Here is a 17,751-nt window from a genome sequence, read left to right on the forward strand (position 1 = left end):
TTGCAGGATGTACCCATCAGCTATTCTAAACCCAAGCAGGAAAGAGGTCTGCTTCTTGCAGAACATGAAGAGGAAGTTCATGATCATGAGAATGACCTTTAGCAGCAATCTGGTGATTTCCATGTATTGGCCCAGGAAAAAAGTCTCAGGAACTTTCTAAACCACATTCTCCATGGAGCACCTATTTTGTTTCTTCATGTATGCCTATTTTATGTATTTTTAACCTTCTCAGGAAAACAAACAGTTTGCTCCCCTGGGCAGTATGGCTGCAGGTGGGAACAAATGAAGCCTGGCATCGATCACAACCCTAGAACACTCCATTAATGATTAGCAGCCCCATGGCAATTTACTGTGATGGACTACCATCCATGCGGCTCCTTTGATAGAACTTCATCCAGAACAGCTTCTCATTAATATGAGGGCTGCTGTGAAAATAGCTGGATGGTTATTGATCCCCTTTATTAGTCGGCATTGACCCGGATTTTTGTAACCTCGGACTAGGATGTGAGGGCAGAGTGGGCGGAAGGAGACTGGTTCTTTCCATTGTTTAAAAATTGAAATGGCTTTTAAACAAGTTGCTGCCATTCCACGTAGTGCCCAGCTGCTGCTGGGCATCTTGCTTAAACACAGAAACACAGAAAAGCTCCCTGTCATCATTACCTTCACACTTCTACTCCCAGTCTGTTCAGAATATGCTCTCCTGGGGCACTCCTTGGCTTTGGAGTGTTTTGCAGGGAAGGAAATGAAGGCCATTACTAATGAGCAGCATTACTAGGGGCAGCAACCTTGTGCTGAGTCCTCCATAACCCAGCCCCTGGGCATCGAGTTGGTGCTCTCAGGCCACTATCATGAAAAGCACGCACCAGCAGGGGGCTTGGAGCCAGATGATGGGAGGCCTGGCAGCCTCGGGAAAAGACAATGGAGCTCATGAAGAGGATGAACAGAAACCAGGACTTTCATTCCAGCTCTGCCACCTGCTCATATGTGAGCCCATGTCTTCTGATCTGTGAAATGGGTATCATAATACCACGTGGCAAAGTTGTGAGGATGCAGCAAATGACTTGCTTTTGGTAAAGCATAATGTGCTGGGCAAGTCTAAGCAACACTTGTCATCAGGGGAAATACTACTGATGCTCTTAACCTGCCAGGTGAGTTCCTGATAGGGTCATATCCCAGGCTTCCCTTGCTTTCAAAGCTGCTTGCCTCACTGGACTGCTCTGAGTCTCATAGACCTCCACTTGTCTCTTACATTCTGAACATTCTGCTCTTGACTTCCCAGTCTAACAGTCATTTCTGCAAGAGAAAAAATTGTTTTTTGCTGGTTTATTTTTACGTGGAACATTGATGACAATGTTGAACTTGACTTGAGCTCCAGATTCCTGGAAAACAGCAACATTTAGGAAATCCTCCTACCCTTTTGTGTTCCTGAACATGGTTTACTGCAAACCTCCCACCCCTGCCTCCTCTTAAATGTTCCTTGTGTTTACCTTTGGCAAGACCAGATTCCTGTCCTTTTTCTCGTAAATGATTAGCTGAACCATTTATCCCCACCGACCAATCTGGATAAAATGCTTGTTAATTCAACTGGACCAAACTTAAGTCTGACTTTTCTTCTGAGAATCACCTGACCTTAAGGAAAACAATTTCCTGTCCACCTATTCACCTCACTCCCCACAGGGCATTCCAGCCTTACTGTACTTCTCCCCAAACAAGTGATTCTTTTCTGCCCTCACTATGGGGGTGCTTGCAGGTATTTTGATCAGAGTGCTTTCCCTATTACAATAGTGTTTTCAAATAAAATCTCTCCTTACCTGAGTCTAGGTTTGTTTCTGACAGTAGAAACCCCACTTTTTTTTTTTTTTTTTTTTCTGGTTTCCTTTCCTGGATCCCGTTCCCTTGCCATCCTTAAAATGTTGATGTTCCTGAGTTCTGCTTGCATAAATCCCACAGTTAATCCCACTTTGAATAATGAAAGAGGAGGAGGGAAATAAGTTTCAGATAATTTATTATAATGATAGTGATATTAACCTTTTCCTTAATTTCCTTAGGAATGTTTTCCTTAATGTTTGCATTTCCCCAAATGCTGATTTCGCCTTCCTTGCTATGTCACAGCCTTACTTCCTAAAGAGTCGTCTGTAGTTCTAACCTCTTTTCTCACTTTCATTCACTCTTGAACTTGCTGCTAGTTTTCCTCAGCTCTCCCATATCCATCTCTCCACTACTGCACTAAAAATCTGTTAGCCATTGTTACTGCCTACATGCCAAATCCAACCAGACATCTCCATATCTTTATCTTTTTTTTGTTTTTTTAAACCTCTCTGGAGCATCTGACACTGGTGGGAGAAAAATTAATAACTTGGTGTGTAGATTCCCTTTGGCAATATCCCCCCCCCCCTCCGATTTCCTTTCCTGGATCCCCTTCCCTTGCTATCCTTAAAATATTGATGTTCCTAAGTTCTCCTTGTTTCCTTCATGGTTCCAGAGTGACCTCATTCCTTCTCTTCATACTGATGAGTTCTATATCCACAGCTCCTATGTGCATCTGTGCATTAAATTCTGAACTGCATTGTTAACTGCGGTTTAGATGAACATCCCCTTCAGTTCAGTTCAGTTCAGTCACTCAGTTGTGTCCGACTCTCTACGACCCCATGAATTGCAGCACGCCAGGCCTCCCTGTCCATCACCAACTCCCGGAGTTCACTCAAACTCACGTCCATTGAGTTGGTGATGCTATCCAGCCATCTCATCCTCTGTTGTCCTCTTCTCCCCCTGTCCCCAATCCCTCCCAGCATCAGAGTCTTTTCCAATGAGTCAACTCTTCGCGTGAGGTGGCCAAAGTACTGGAGTTTCAGCTTCAACATCAGTCCTTCCAAAGAACACCCAGGACTGATCTCCTTCAGAATGGACTGGTTGGATCTCCTTGCAGTCCAAGGGACTCTCAAGAGTCTTCTCCAACACCACAATTCAAAAGCATCAATTCTTTGATGCTCAGCTTTCTTCACAGTCCAACTCTCACATCCATACATGACCACAGGAAAAACCATAGCCTTGACTAGACGGACCTTTGTTGGCAAAGTAATGTCTCTGCTTTTGAATATGCTATCTAGGTTGGTTATAACTTTCCTTCTAAGGAGTAAGTGTCTTTTAATTTCATGGCTGCAATCACTATCTGCAGTGATTTTGGAGCCCAGAAAAATAAAGTCTGACACTGTTTCCACTGTTTCCCCATCTATTCCCCATGAAGTGATGGGACTGGATGCCATGATCTTCGTTTTCTGAATGTTGAGCTTTAAGCCAACTTTTTCACTCTCCTCTTTCACTTTCATCAAGAGGCTTTTGAGTTCCTCTTCACTTTCTGCCATGAGGGTGGTGTCATCTGCATATCTGAGGTTATTGATATTTCTCTCCTTAATGGTCCCATTTAACAACTGAGCTCAGAGTCTCTCCCTTTGGTCCTTTATATCTCCTCCTCCTCACATGTTTACTTATTTACTTCATTTATTTACTCAGTAAGCTTGTGTTGGATGTCTACCACATGCTAGATACTCTGGTAAGTGCTAAAAATAAACTAATAAAAAAGAGAGACATAGCTTCCACTCTCTGGGAGCTTAGAGTCTAATGAGAGAGGCAGACATCACACAAATAATTATAGAAGTAGATTATTAATCTTGATTGTAATGAATACTCTAAGAAAAAATAGAAAATTTTGTAAGTCAGATATCTGAGATATTAAAGATATGGCCTTCTGCCTTAGCCCCTGTAGACGCCACCTCCTTACTACTTTACCAGTTCATTCCATAGGGTTTTTATAGAGAATCTACTCCCTCAGTTCGGCCCTTTTACATTCCTGCCCAGAAGGTTGCCATGACCTTTTAAAACTTCTCCTTGCCTCTAGCATTGCCCCATTTAAATCCACTCATCACATTGCTTCCACACTGAATATTATCATGTAAAGAACTTGATCATCTTAAACAAAATCTATGCATTAACCAACTCTGATTTTCTCCTCCTGCTTCAAATCTTGTGTCAACTTTGTACTTCAGGGTAGAACTTCACTGTGCCATACAGAATCCCTTGTAATGTGACCACTCTCTATCTTCATCTTCCTCAGCAGAAAATTGCCTTCAGGCTCTTCTAGGTTCCATACATTCCCCTGAATGCTCCACCCTCTCTCTCACCTCTAAGCCTTTGTACTCCTTTCACCATTTTCGGGATGTCTATTATAGTCCTTAGTCAAGTTCACAAAAGGCTACACAAGTTTGTGATGTCTCCACCACCAAGTGGAAGTCAGGCCCCATGTTTTGTTCTTCTCTGTATTTATTATGGTGTTTGGCACAAGAATGAAGTTATACTGGGCCCAGATTAAATAAAATGTTTCAATAATGCAGAGGTATTTTTATTATTGTTCACCTAGGAAGTTGTAAGCTTAAATTTTTCGAAAAGCAACTATGATTCTTCCTACTGACTGTATTGAGAGGGTGTAGGGGGAGTGTTATTTATCATCATTTAAATAAGGAAGTGACACATGCTTTGAAATTAGATTGGGGTAGCGAGATGAAAGAAATAAGTTTTATTGTCATTCAGATTCCTATTGGACCAATTTTAAGTAACAGTGCTTTTTTGTTGTTGTTTTTCTGGAAGACTTAATATTCTGATTCTTGGTTGACCCCTGTTCAACTCTAAGACTTGTTAGGAGAGAGGACACATCGTTCAGAGTTTTTCAAGAATTGACGCCCCGAATTGCATGCACCAGCATCATCTGGAGGGTTGTTCAGGTGGTAGAACCCAAGGTTCCACACCAGACAAACTGAATCAGAATCTCAGGCATTGGGTCTCCTGAGTCTGCATGCTCTCAGGAGCTCCAGGTCATGCTGATGCACACTGCATTATACACCCACTGGTAAGGAGTTTAACTTCTCTAGGTAGTCTTAGGCTCAAATCTTAGTAATGTACTTTATTAGCTAAGTGACTTTGATTAGCTAAGGAATTCTCAAGCAGAAATCCCATAACTCTATATAGTAGAGAGTAGTCGCTCATCCTAGAGCCTGGAATTCCTGCTCACCAGTTGACACAGTCCCAGTGCAGGTCTAAACTAAGATGCATTCACAGCAAATCTGGCTGCTTCTAATCCTGACCATGCCCCAGTGTTTTAAGTTGTCCCCCCACCCCCAATTCTTTTACATTAATTTAGTCTAAAATAACTTAGCTCATTCATTTTTATGACCAAAACATCTGGGGAAAGCCAAGCATTTCTATTGCATTTTTAACAGGGTAAGTGAATTTAATCCGAATTTCCTGCAGCTGCTATTTCCCCTCCTACTGGGTTCCTGGGCTTTCATTCCACACCAGCACAACATGACTTCATCAGATGGTTTTTAAGAGTAAGCCTCATTTCCATTTTCAAGCACCTCAGCAGGAACCTGCAATTCTACAAGGTGTGTAAACACAAACGAGCAGAGCAGGTGAGGTCTTAGTCAAGGTGACCTCGGAAGTCCAAGGCTAGAGGCTGAGATTTCACAGAGGATCTCCAATAAAAGAGATCCAGAACTCCTTTTCTTACTTTCCCCACCTCCCAGCTCTCCAAATCAAATGAGTTTGCTTCTTTTTAAAATCGGCTCGGAGGAGCTCTCCATGGTTCTGATATTATAGACATGGCTGCTCCTGTTTTTTTGTTGAAAGCATTTCTGGGAAAGGTTGGTCTAATAAGGTAAAGGCTAGATCCACTCTACGTGTTCACTTACTGTCACTTCCCTTGCCTGTGTCCCTGTCACCAGTGCTTTCTGCATCAGTGACAAGGATGCCTCTCTTTTGCTTTTCCAGCGTGCTATTACTCCTTGGCATATGCACTTGTATACTCATAGTTATTCATTTTAAAAATTACTCTTGTGTTGTCAAATGTTTATCCAGGTCAACATTTCCTTCTGACAGTATAAGTTATTTAGGTAATGACTTGAGTTTGTGATAATATGTGTACAGTTCCTAGCCACATAGGCAAACTGGGTTTTGAAAACTATTTTGAATTCTGAACTATTAGAAATGATTTTAGAAATGACCCAGTCATTTCTAAATTTAATTAGAATTAAGAATTAGGAATACAAATCAAAGGGGCTTGAGGGACCAAGAAGGTAACATTAATATATATATAGGCAGATGATCGGAGAAGGCAATGGCACCCCACTCCAGTTCTCTTGCCTGGAAAATCCCATGGATGGAGGAGCGTGGGAGGCTGCAGTCCATGGAGTTGCAAAGAGTTAAACATGACTGAGCGACTTCATTTTCACTTTTCACTTTCATGCATTGGAGAAGGAAATGGCAACCCACTCCAGTGTTCTTGCCTGGAGAATCCCAGGGACGGGGGAGCCTGGTGGGCCACCGTCTATGGGGTCGCACAGAGTTGGACACAGCTGGAGTGACTTAGCAGCAGTAGCAGTAGCAGGCAGATGATAGGAATCTTTGGGTGTGGAAGGCTAAGGCTTCAATGAGTACTGACTCCATCTAAAATACTACACTTTTAGGTATATGGTAGAGGCTTTGGTCAAACCAAGGGCTTCCCTGGTGACAGAGAGGTAAAGAAATCCACCTGCCAATGCAGCAGATGTGGGTTCAATCCCTGGGTCAGAAAGATCTCCTGGTGAAGGAAATGGCAGCCCACTCCATATGACAGAGGAGCCTGGTGGGCTTCAATCCATGGAGCTGTGAAAAAGTCATATAAGACTTAGTGACTGAACAACAACAACAATAATAATCAGACCAAACAATTATGATTCATATTCATTTCATGGGTCATTCATTTGCAACTTCTGGCTTAGCAGTTATGTATACAACTAGTTAGAAGCTAACAATTAGGTTAAAATCATGTCACAGAGGTTCAAAACATGGTTTGGCTACTTATGAGTTATATAATCTGAAGCAAGTTGGTAAACCTCTGTGTGCCATATTTAATTTCTAAGTAAAATGGAAATAATCATACTACCTCCACTGTAGAATTATTTGGATTTTTTAATTGAAATAATGCATTTAGATGACTTAGAGTATGCCCAAATGTTAGCTATTTTTATTGGTAGCTTAACCTCTTCACTCTGTTCAGTGAGAAAATTGGAAGCTCAGGGAAGCTGACACATCCAATATCATGCAGCTGACTTATAGTAGAACACTATTATGACCCAGAACTCTGAATTCAAGCTTAAATATCCTTTCCTCTATAATCCATGGTTTTCAAATATTATTCTATTAGCAGTAGAACCCCCCCCCCCACCTTTTACTCCTAAAATATTACACAGAACTCCATGATATAGCAAATCTAAGTAGTGCTGGTATGTTTGAAACAGATTTGGAAACCCAGAGCCCCACCCATTGGCTGTGCCTCTTGGCCACCCTTCTTTCAACCCCATCTGAAGATTCCCAAGAAAGGCATGAAAACCACTATCCTAGAAATGTTGAAACCATAAATTAAGATTGAGTGAAGGGAGAAGCCCTGTCTTTTTTTCATGTGTGGGTTTCCTCACGCAAGGTTGTATGTCTCTGTTAGCGCTAACACCAATTTTCAGTTATAAAAATAAAAAATGAAAGTGGATAAATCCCTTGAAGCCATGGAAAATGATACCCACCAAAGCCCCTTACACCCATCTTACTGTCACTTAGCAAGGAGCAGAAATCATGAAGCTCATAATTTACAGCCTTGGCCCAACACAGAATTGTTTAACATTGCCTATAACTCAAGCTTTTCCTCAGCCATTTCATAAGTCATGGTAATTACTCTGGGTCCCAGTGGGCAAGGAGATACGGAGATCTGCTGCCTTATGGGCTTTCCATCTTCTTACAGGACATGCACATCATTAGTACCAATGAGAACCAAGTGTTTGCAGCCGTCCAGGAATGGAACCAGAATGACACGTACAACCTCTACATCTCAGACACACGTGGGATCTACTTCACCCTGGCCATGGAGAACATCAAGAGCAGCCGAGGTCTGATGGGAAACATCATTATTGAATTGTATGAGGTATGTAGCCAACATTATCCTGCACTTGAATCTGCCTCTCTTTTTCATGAGTTCTAACAATATGAACACAAGCATTGGAGTCATAAAGTCCTGAGTTCAGATATCAGCTGTGCGCTTAGCAGTTGTGATTTGGGGCAGGGGACTTAACTTCTCTGTGCCTCAATTCCCTCACTTGTAAAATGGGGATAAAACATCTATCTAATAAAATTATTGTGAGAATGAGGGATAATGTTTGTAAAGCACCTTGTGTGGTAGTTGACTCAATAAGCCTTCAACAAATGGTAGCTCGAGTCGATGTCTTAAATATAGCATGATTGCAGGCCAGAAGTGAAGGTACGTGACGTCAGTGATCTCTTAAGTACCCTTTTCAAATCTGTGCTTCTTTCTATGAAGTCTAGGTGGAGGGATTAGTACTGTCTATATGCTTTAAATTATTTGGAAAATCATGTTTTATGAGCAACTTTATAAGAGAAGAAAGCAAATATCAGTGGTAAGAGTGAAGGTTCCTCCAAAATGCTGCCAGATGCCAACACCTATGTGTGGGAAAGAACCGGCCTTGACTTAACATTGAAATTTTCTTATTTTTAAATACGATAACCTTCGTTGAGTTTATATCTATCTATCTATCTATCTATAGATATACATATATACACACACCAGTTAAATAATAATTTATCTAGGAAACCAAGTGACCCCATTTAGAGACTATATTAAGAAAGCAACCTAATTGTTTCAGTAACCCTAATGATATATTGTATGTCTATATCTCTAGTAACATGTATGTGATCTTTCTCAGTGAAAGTACTTGACTGACTACTTCAACTAGATGGATTGATTTTAGCAAAGTAGGTGTGTCTCATTATCTCCCACATTTACAAGTAACTTGTGGTCAGACCTATAAATACTGTGCTGGTGGAGGTCATTCATTCACCGTTGCCTCTTGCAGAAGCTACTTCCATGTGAGTTTTCCCCTTTGAACAGTGGGAGTGGCTGTCAAAACAGAGAGATGGGTACATGGACTTCTGCTTTACAGTGGTCTCTTCTGAGCTTCTCATGTCAAAGTTCCAGTATCCCCTACTCTGGTATCTAAGTTGGTTGCTCATTTACTAACAGCGATGGAAATATCCCAATTATTTTACAAGGTAGAAGGAGGATTGCAAAAAGGCATGGGATGAATGGAAGTATATAAAAAGAAGGAGAGACAGGAATGTCAGGGAAGAAATACCCTGATTTTCTAGGAAGTAGACTGGTGCTGAAATAATTCACTTAGCAACAAGATTCCAGCTTGGGAAATGACCTAGATTTCTTCCCAAAGTTGTAAAGACCAGTAGAGATGACTAAAGAGTGTAAATGGCTTTGAGAAGCTTACATTTTCATGCCTCTCATCACACCAGGAGGCAGAACTATATCTTTGTTATTGTGCAGTAAGTCGCATCTGTGGGAAGGTTTCGATGAATGTTCCTAGGATGGAGGCCATTCCTGTTTGCACAAGTAAGCCTATAGAGGTAAGAGGATTATTCATGCTCCTGTGGTCAGAGCCCATTAAGAGAGGTAGACGTTGCTGCAGATGACCTTTAGTTGAGAAATCCCTGTTTCTCAGACTCTGCTGATATGGTATGGAGTGCATTTTGCCACTGTGCTGTTCCTTTTCCTTAAAAAAAAAAAATGTTCCTGAAATTCCTTGGTCATTTAGAACAATGAGACATTCTGCTCTGGAGTATGAATCAAAATGAAAAATGTGCCAAGATACATGTGATTTTTTTTTTTTTTTTATCTTGCTGAAGTTGGTCTTGTTGAGGGGAAAAAACTACATAGTGTCATTGCATTCACATAGAAGCAAGATATATCAGGCAAGGTAACTTCTCTAGAGCCAATTCTGTTGTCCTTGTTCTTCCTTCACTTTTATCAGGGTTGATTGTGTCCCTGTATTGTGCTCAAGTCCATGAGGAAAGCAGGAAAGACAGGGGCCCTTCCCCTCAGGGAGCTTGCAATCCAGTTTGTTGGGCTTTGAAGGGGTCCATAAATGAATTTCCTCTTCTTCCTGCCCAAGAGTGAAAACAATTGAGATAGAAGCAAATGGTGAGACAAAAGGAGATCAGATCCCAGCTTTATTGCTTTTAAAAGCATGAAGGAGGAAATGTTCTTGGTAATACTGCTCCCCAGAATCGAACTCATCCATCCAGTCTCAGGCAGAAACTGTGAATCAAAAGCTCTCTTATGGAAGCCTGTCTCCATAACACCACAACCTTGTGATACAGAGGATGTGATCTTTGCAGGCAGGTTCCAAAAATAGTTGAGTTAGGGATGCACTGCACCAGAATGTTATCGATCTGACTATCAGTATGTTTGCTGTCAGGAGGAAGAAGGGAAGAAGTGGAATGTCAAGAACGACAGAAGCCAAGAGTTAGAGAGATGGTATAAATTTTTATGTCCATGAGCTAGCTAGTCTAATTGTGTAGAATTGGTTGTCAAGTACAAGAATGAATGCTGGATAAGAAGTTGGGGTTCAGATTCTAAAAGGTGTTTAATACCAAGGGAATAAATTGTATCCTGACACTATCTGGACCATGACCATATTGAAGATTTTTAGAGGGTGATGCTGTTTTGCACCTGGATATGCATTCTGTGATTTGGAGATAAAGCTCAATTTAATTGGTCTCTAGGGATCATTAGACTTTAACTTTCTTCACTGGAGATTCTCATAGAAACTGAGATTGTGTACCATATGGCCAGTTAACAAAGAGACTATAATTTTTGTGGACTCTAGATGCCCTTGAGTAATACAGCTGGGAAAAAACAGCATGCTTTTACATTCAATTGCATTTAAATTAACACACTTTTGTGAAGTGTATTTTGTTTGATGAGGCTGGTGCATGAGACCATCTACTGGAAAGATGTAAGTGACTCTAATAGAGTTGTGATCATGGTCTAATTTGTGTTAGAGGTATAGTTCCTGTATGTTATAGAATTACTGTAAGAGTAAAGCTAATTCTAATTTGATGAATCTGGGGAGTCTGGCAGATGCGTAGGTTTAAATGATGAATTATTAGAGCATGGGAGTAAGGCATGCCTGAGTCCCAGCATGAGAAAAGAACCAGAGTCTGATGAGTAGAGGTCCATTTTATTAGAATATGAGATGACCTTGGAAAATAATGGGGATAAAAATTTAAAGATGCTAGGAAAGAGCTTGACTAAAGAGTTGGACATTTATTCTCCAGGCTACTGTATCTCTGTTTTCTCTTTACATCTAGCAAATAAATATATGCATGATTTAGTCCCTGTGCGAAGTTAATTCAAAGATATACATTCTAGTGTAACAGGGTATCACATCTGTTTTTCCTTGTCTAAGATACGTATAGTTAACACAGATGTGAAGTGGCCTGAGCTGACCGTGGCCACTTGAAGCTACTGGTGTATCATTCTGTCTTCTACGTGAACCTCTTCTTGACATTGGAAAGGGAACAAAGAAAGTAAGAATTTATTTGAGAAATTAACCTTCTAGTCTTTGGCACTAAGAGACCTTGGAGATCAATGGGGATCAATCTCACCCAACTCCGTAAAATCTAAAGGGAAATATTGTTTATTTCCTGGTCTGTTGGAACAGTTTACTGCTAAAGAGGGACTCTTGTCCACTCCCTGCCTCAGAGTGCAGTATTGTTATGGCTGTAATTATACAATCAGGGGAGAAAATACTTCTTGAAGGCCAAATAATAATCTCTTCTTTAAGATAACAGAGCCCATTCCATCCAAGGTCAATGTTGACAATGAATGTAGTTCATTAGGTGTGCTCACCATTACTCTTACAACACTCTTTTCATGGAGAGTTCTGTTGTTGTTTTCTCATATCTCTAAATATAAACTACATTTCTTCTTAGCTGTTCTCCACTGAGAAATCTGGTAACAAATATTATTTCCCACAGTCTCAATTGTATTATGGAAACATGCTTTGAGCTGCTGCATTTTCTTCAGTATTTTCCAACTTGTAAATCTGTACAGTAATAACAATGGGATACCAAATAATTCCTTAAGTGCCCTTGTTGAATGAATATATAACACAAGCTACACAAGGCATTTTTACAATCCAGAAAAAAGAAGTAAAAGAGAAACAGGCGAGATTAATTATAATGGTAAATGTTATTTAACTAAAAATGTAAAATACTATCATTTAAGTATATACTTAATATGAAAAATTACTAATGAAATGTTTTATATTTTTGTCATACCAAGTCTGTAATATCCTGGGTGCATTTTACACTTCCCAAGGATCTCAATTCATATGCTAAATTTTCAGCATAAACACTTCATCAGCATTTACATTTCATAAAATTTATAGTAGAAAAGGTAGATTCACATACCCTGGTGATTCCAAGCATATTTAGAAGTTTGCCAGTAACTGAATCCAATATCAGTTTCGAATTTATATTTAAATTGGTTAAAATTAAATAAAACTAAAAGTCAGTTTCTCACTCCTACTGGCCACATTTCAAGTGTTCAGGAGCCCTATGGCGCTAGTGGCTATGGTATTGGACAGCATAACCCTTAATGATATATATATATATACACTTTTTCTTATTTATCTATTATAGCATCTCCATGTGGTAGATATTATTCTGTATTGTGCCTGTGAGAGTACAAAGATGCAGAGAACTTGGTAACTTGACTCGGGTCACACAGCTAGTAAAAGGGAGAAGCTATCTGTGAACCAACTTATGTCCATTTGACCCAAAAGTTCAGCCTCTTCCTATTACACTTTTTTTTCTTTTACATTCATTTTTTTTTAATTGAGGTATAATTCATGTGCAGTAAAATTTAACCTTTTTGGTTCTATGAGTCTTAACAAAGGTATGTACATCTACCACCATAATCAAGATATAGAACACTGAATATATAGGATATTGTCCCAAAGCATTCCCTCTTATGGCCCTTTTGTCATCACTCTCCTCCCATCCAAAGTCACTGGCAAGCCGATATGATTTCTCTCCCTCCAGTTTTGCCTTTTCTACATTTTCATATGAATGAAATTGTGCAGTAGGGAGTCTTTTGAGTCTAGCTTCTTTCACTTATTATTTTGAGATCCACCCATCTTATTGAATATCAAGAGATGTTCCTTTCTTTCTATTGCTGAGCAGCACTGCATTGCCTGCATGTGTTCTTGTTTGTTCATTCATTTGGCAGTTGAAGGTTATTCAGGTTGTTTCCAGATCTGTGTGACTATGAATGAAATTTCTGTAAACATTCGTGTGAACATAAGTTTTTCTTTCTCATGGATAAATACCTAGAAGCAGAATTGCTAGGTCCAATGTGTGTGTGTGTTGTTGTTCAGTTCTAAGTCATGTCCAACTCTGCAACACCGTAGACTCCTCTGTCCTTCACTGTCTCCCAGAGTTTGCTCAAATTCATGTCCATTGAGTCAGTGATGCTATCTAACCATCTCATCATCTGCTGCTTCCTTCTCCTTTTGCATTCATTCTTTCCCAGCATCAGGCTCTTCCCCCAGTGAGTCAGCTCTTCACATCAGGTAGCCAAAGTATTGGAGCTTCAACTTTAGCAACAGTTCTTCCAATGAATATTCAGGATTGATTTCTTTCAGGATTGACTGGTTTGATCTCCTTGCTGTCCAAGGGACTCTCAAAAATGTGTTTATGTTTATAAAAAGCCACCAAGCCATTTCTTAACTGGCAATATCATTTTGTTCTCCACCAGAGATGAAAACAAGTTCTAGTTGCTTCACCTTGGTATTATCAGGTGTGTGTGTGCATGTGGGGGGAGGTGGGGAGTGTGTGGCATGCGTGTGTGTTTAGACATTCTTTCAGAGGCCTAGTGGTACTTTGTTAGTTCTATTTAGATTTCCTAATGACTAATTATATCTTGACCTCACTATACTTGGTTGGATGGATAAAATGAAACTCTGAGCCACCCTTAGTGTTCTGGCCTCTTTGCCCATATTATTGACGTTTCGTTGCTTTCCTTGTCTCCGGTGACTGCCCTCCACCCACTGCTTTATCTTGACCTTACGTTACCCTTCTTTGGACAGATGGACAACTACTTACAGACTCCGTGGGGACATTCTACCCAAACTAATCTTCTTCAGCTCCTCACCACAGGTCCAACTCTAGGGACAGCCCAAGGCACACCATGATAATTGCTTTTCTCAGCAGAACCCTGGTTTCCTTGTCCTGAGGGCCCAGGGGAGTGAGCGACAGATGAGCATGCCACCTGGACTCAGTGCTCTGCCAAGGGGCTGCTGTCAGTGTCCCTTTGCACCTCAGACTGATTCCCGGGGGAAACTGGGTCGTGCAGGCCTGGAATCTTGTATCAATACTACTCTCTTCTTGGGGACTACCACAAGCTGGTACCTTGCTCCTTGAGCTCTCGGGGCCAACAGCAGCAGCTATGCTTCTGATTTCAAACCACAGTGGCCCATAGCATGTTTAAGTTTATCAGATTCTAAATGCCTCCTTGAATGGAGAAGCTAAAATGTGTGTCTTATTCTCCAGTTTCTTTATACTGCATGTAGTGAAGGCAAGTAGTGTTTCATGGAACTTTTGTTTTGGATATATATATATATATATATATATATATATAGCTACATGTGTACACATATATGCATATATGGTTATGAGTCTACTAGGTGGCAACGGAAATGGGTTTCATACTTGGGCTGTGCTTGGAAAGTTTGAAAGCTATTGGCCTAGGATACAGAAAGCAAAGTACCCTCCAAACTTGCAGCCCATTTATTCAAGAGATGGAGCCAAGAAGCAATTCAGCAGCAATGATGGGGCTTAGAAGAATCCAAATACAAATGGAAAGTGTTCCTTTTTGCCCCCAGACAAGACTGAGATTTCTTTGGCATTATGTGCAGCTGCAGGAGGAACACCCTCAGAGATGCATCTGGGTTCCCTCAAAATCTCTCCTTTTTGTATCTTTTCAGTCTCCATTCTCATGATTTTGCTCTCAGACTAAGTGAGGCACACAGAAAATACCCACCCGAGTGGTGGGGTTCTTAGGGGAAAAATGCTAATGTAATATTGGCATATATTTTCCAAGCATACTTATCCAGAAGAACACAAGCAGCAGCAGAGTGGCTAGTAATTCATGCTGGAATGCATCAAACTAGGAGGCAGGGTGTGCAGGTGACAGATGAGAGTCTGATTCTGACCTATTTATGTTCTAGAAATTAGATAGCAAGGCCTCTGGTGCACGATGGAGAGGGGCAACCGGCATGAGAGAGAGATATGGTGTTATTAACTGGTAATACACAAGAAAAGGTACCAGCCCTGTGTCTAAAGAGAATAACAAAAGGCCTGCATTAGGCAGAAGGTTCTAAGGAAACTCAGATTCGATTCCCTGTGAGGAATTATCAGTAACTGGGTTTGAGACAGACACCTTTGCAGTTGATTTTAAAGACTGAGGTGATTGCAGAGCCTCACAGACCTTGGATGAGTATGTGAGGTACCAGCCTTCCTGAAACGGCACTGTCTCTGAGCAGCTAAGGCAGGGAGGGTACCACTGGGAAAGGGCATAAGGCTGACACCACTGTCCCTCGCCCCACCCTGGCTTCTGTCCTTTCCCACCCTCTGTTCACAATAGGATTCTAATCAATTCCACCCTTGGCCCTTTGTCAAATTCCCCTAGTGGTGTCCTTCCCAGTCTGTTCTCCTCCAGACATGTCCTGTTCGGTTTTTGTTATTTATTTATTTATTTTGTATTTGGGTTGGCATTCTTTATTCTCTTTCAAGGTCAGTCAGATTACTTAAAAAAAAAAAAAGCACTTCTCATTTCATCAGCTAAATTATGTCACTAAAAATCAAACAAACAAACAAACAAAAAACAGAAGAGCTGACTTCTATGAAAGTCTTTCCCTTTGCTCCCACTGGGATCCTCTCAGAACTGCAATACACGTCAATTCACGATGACCCTCAAAGAATGGGGGTAAGGATGAATACAATTAAAATTTCGAGATATCTGAGTGTTATCTAGAAAATCTGCTGAAGTCTTGTTTATATGTATCTAAACAATTTGAATTACCTTTCCTTTGGAACTTAAATGGAAAGTCAAGACAACATAGATTGCTGTCATTCTAAATATATCTTCTTATTGCTCAGATGTGGGCAGAGAAGTAATAAAAGTGAGTCAAATCTGTGCTTAGTCTTGAACCGTTCTGGATGATAAATCTCCTCAGTCTGTAGCTACTTGTGGTGATGCTCTTCTTCCTTCAGAATATCAAAGGTATGCAAATCCCAATACATGGGGAACTCTGGCAAGAGTGGTCTACATTATCTGTGGTATCCTTTGCCAACCAACAGAGGAAAAAAAGAAAGGGAAGGGCTTATTCCACATTTTTTAAAGTGACAATTGGCTGAGACCCAAGATAAAATAAGAATTATCCAAAGTCCACAGTGACTGGTGTCACAGCCGATGATAGGGGCCAGGTCACCAAGCTGGGTCATCCGAGATAGAAGACATCTCAGTTCAGTTCAGTCACTCAGTCATGTCCAACTCTTTGCAACCTCATGGACCGCAGCATGCCAGGCTCCCTGTCCATCACCAGCTCCCAGAGTTTACTCAAACTCATGTCCATTGAGTCAGTGATGCCATCCAGCCATCTCATCCTCCGTCGTCCCCTTCTCCTCCCACCTTCAATCTTTTCCAGCATCAGGGTCTTTTCCAATGACTCAGTGCTTCACATCTGGTGTCTGAAATATTTGAGTTTCAGTGTCAACATCAGCCCTTCCAATAAATATTCAGGACTGATTTCCTTTAGGATGGACTGGTTGGATCTCCTTGCAGTCCAAGGGACTTTTAAGAGTCTGCTCCAACACCACAGTCCATAAGCATCAATTCTTCAGTGCTCAGCTTTCTTTATAGTCCAACTCTCACATCCATACATGACTACTGGAAAAAATATTGTTTTGACTAGATGGACCTTTGTTAGCAAAGTAATATCTCTGCTTTTTAATATGCTGTCTAGGTAGGTCATAAATTTTCTTCCAAGGAGCAAGTGTCTTTTAATTTCATGGCTGCAGTCACCATCTGCAGTGATTTTGGAGCCCAAATAAATAAAGTCTGTCACTGTTTCTACTGTTTCCCCATCTATTTGCCATGAAGTGATGGGGTCAGATTCCATGATCTTAGTTTTTTGAATGTTGAGTTTTAAGCCAAACTTTTCACTGTCCTCTCTTTACTTTCATCAAGAGGCTCTTTAGTTCTTCTTTGCTTTCTGCCACAAGCGTGGTATCATCTGCATATCTGAGGTTATTGATATTTCTCCTCGTAATCTTGATTCAAGCCTGTGATTCATCCAGCCCAGCATTTCGCATGATGTACTCTGCTGCTGCTGCTGCTGCTAAGTCGCTTCAGTTGTGTCCGACTCTGTGCGACCCCAAAGACGGCAGCCCAGCAGGCTCCCCCATCCCTGGGATTCTCCAGGCAAGAACACTGGAGTGGGTTGCCATTTCCTTCTCCAATGCATGAAAGTGAAAAGTGAAAGTGAAATCGCTCAGTCGTGTCCAACCCTCAGCGACCCCATGGACTGCAGCCTACTAGGCTCCTCCGTCCATGGGATTTTCCAGGCAAGAGTACTGGAGTGGGGTGCCATTGCCTTCTCCGATGATGTACTCTGCATATAAGTTAAACAAGCAGGGTGACAATATATAGCCTGGACATACTCCTTTCCCAATTTGGAACCGGTTTGTTGTTCCATGTCCAGTTCTGACTGTTGTTTCTTGACCTGCATGCAGATTTCTCAG

General features: G+C 41.0%; 1 protein-coding gene across 1 annotated transcript in view; it reads left to right on the forward strand.

Annotated features, from left to right (window-relative positions):
• Positions 1 to 17,751, forward strand: part of SORCS3 (sortilin related VPS10 domain containing receptor 3) — a 979,390-nt gene that overhangs the window by 851,258 nt on the left and 110,381 nt on the right. Inside the window, exon 9 of the mRNA NM_001205986.3 lies at positions 7,823 to 8,002. Coding sequence (NP_001192915.3) covers positions 7,823 to 8,002 — 180 coding nt within the window. The remainder of the gene's footprint in view (positions 1 to 7,822; positions 8,003 to 17,751) is intronic.

This window comes from Bos taurus, chromosome 26 (assembly GCF_002263795.3).
Source record: "Bos taurus isolate L1 Dominette 01449 registration number 42190680 breed Hereford chromosome 26, ARS-UCD2.0, whole genome shotgun sequence".
Classification (NCBI taxonomy): domain Eukaryota; kingdom Metazoa; phylum Chordata; class Mammalia; order Artiodactyla; family Bovidae; genus Bos; species Bos taurus.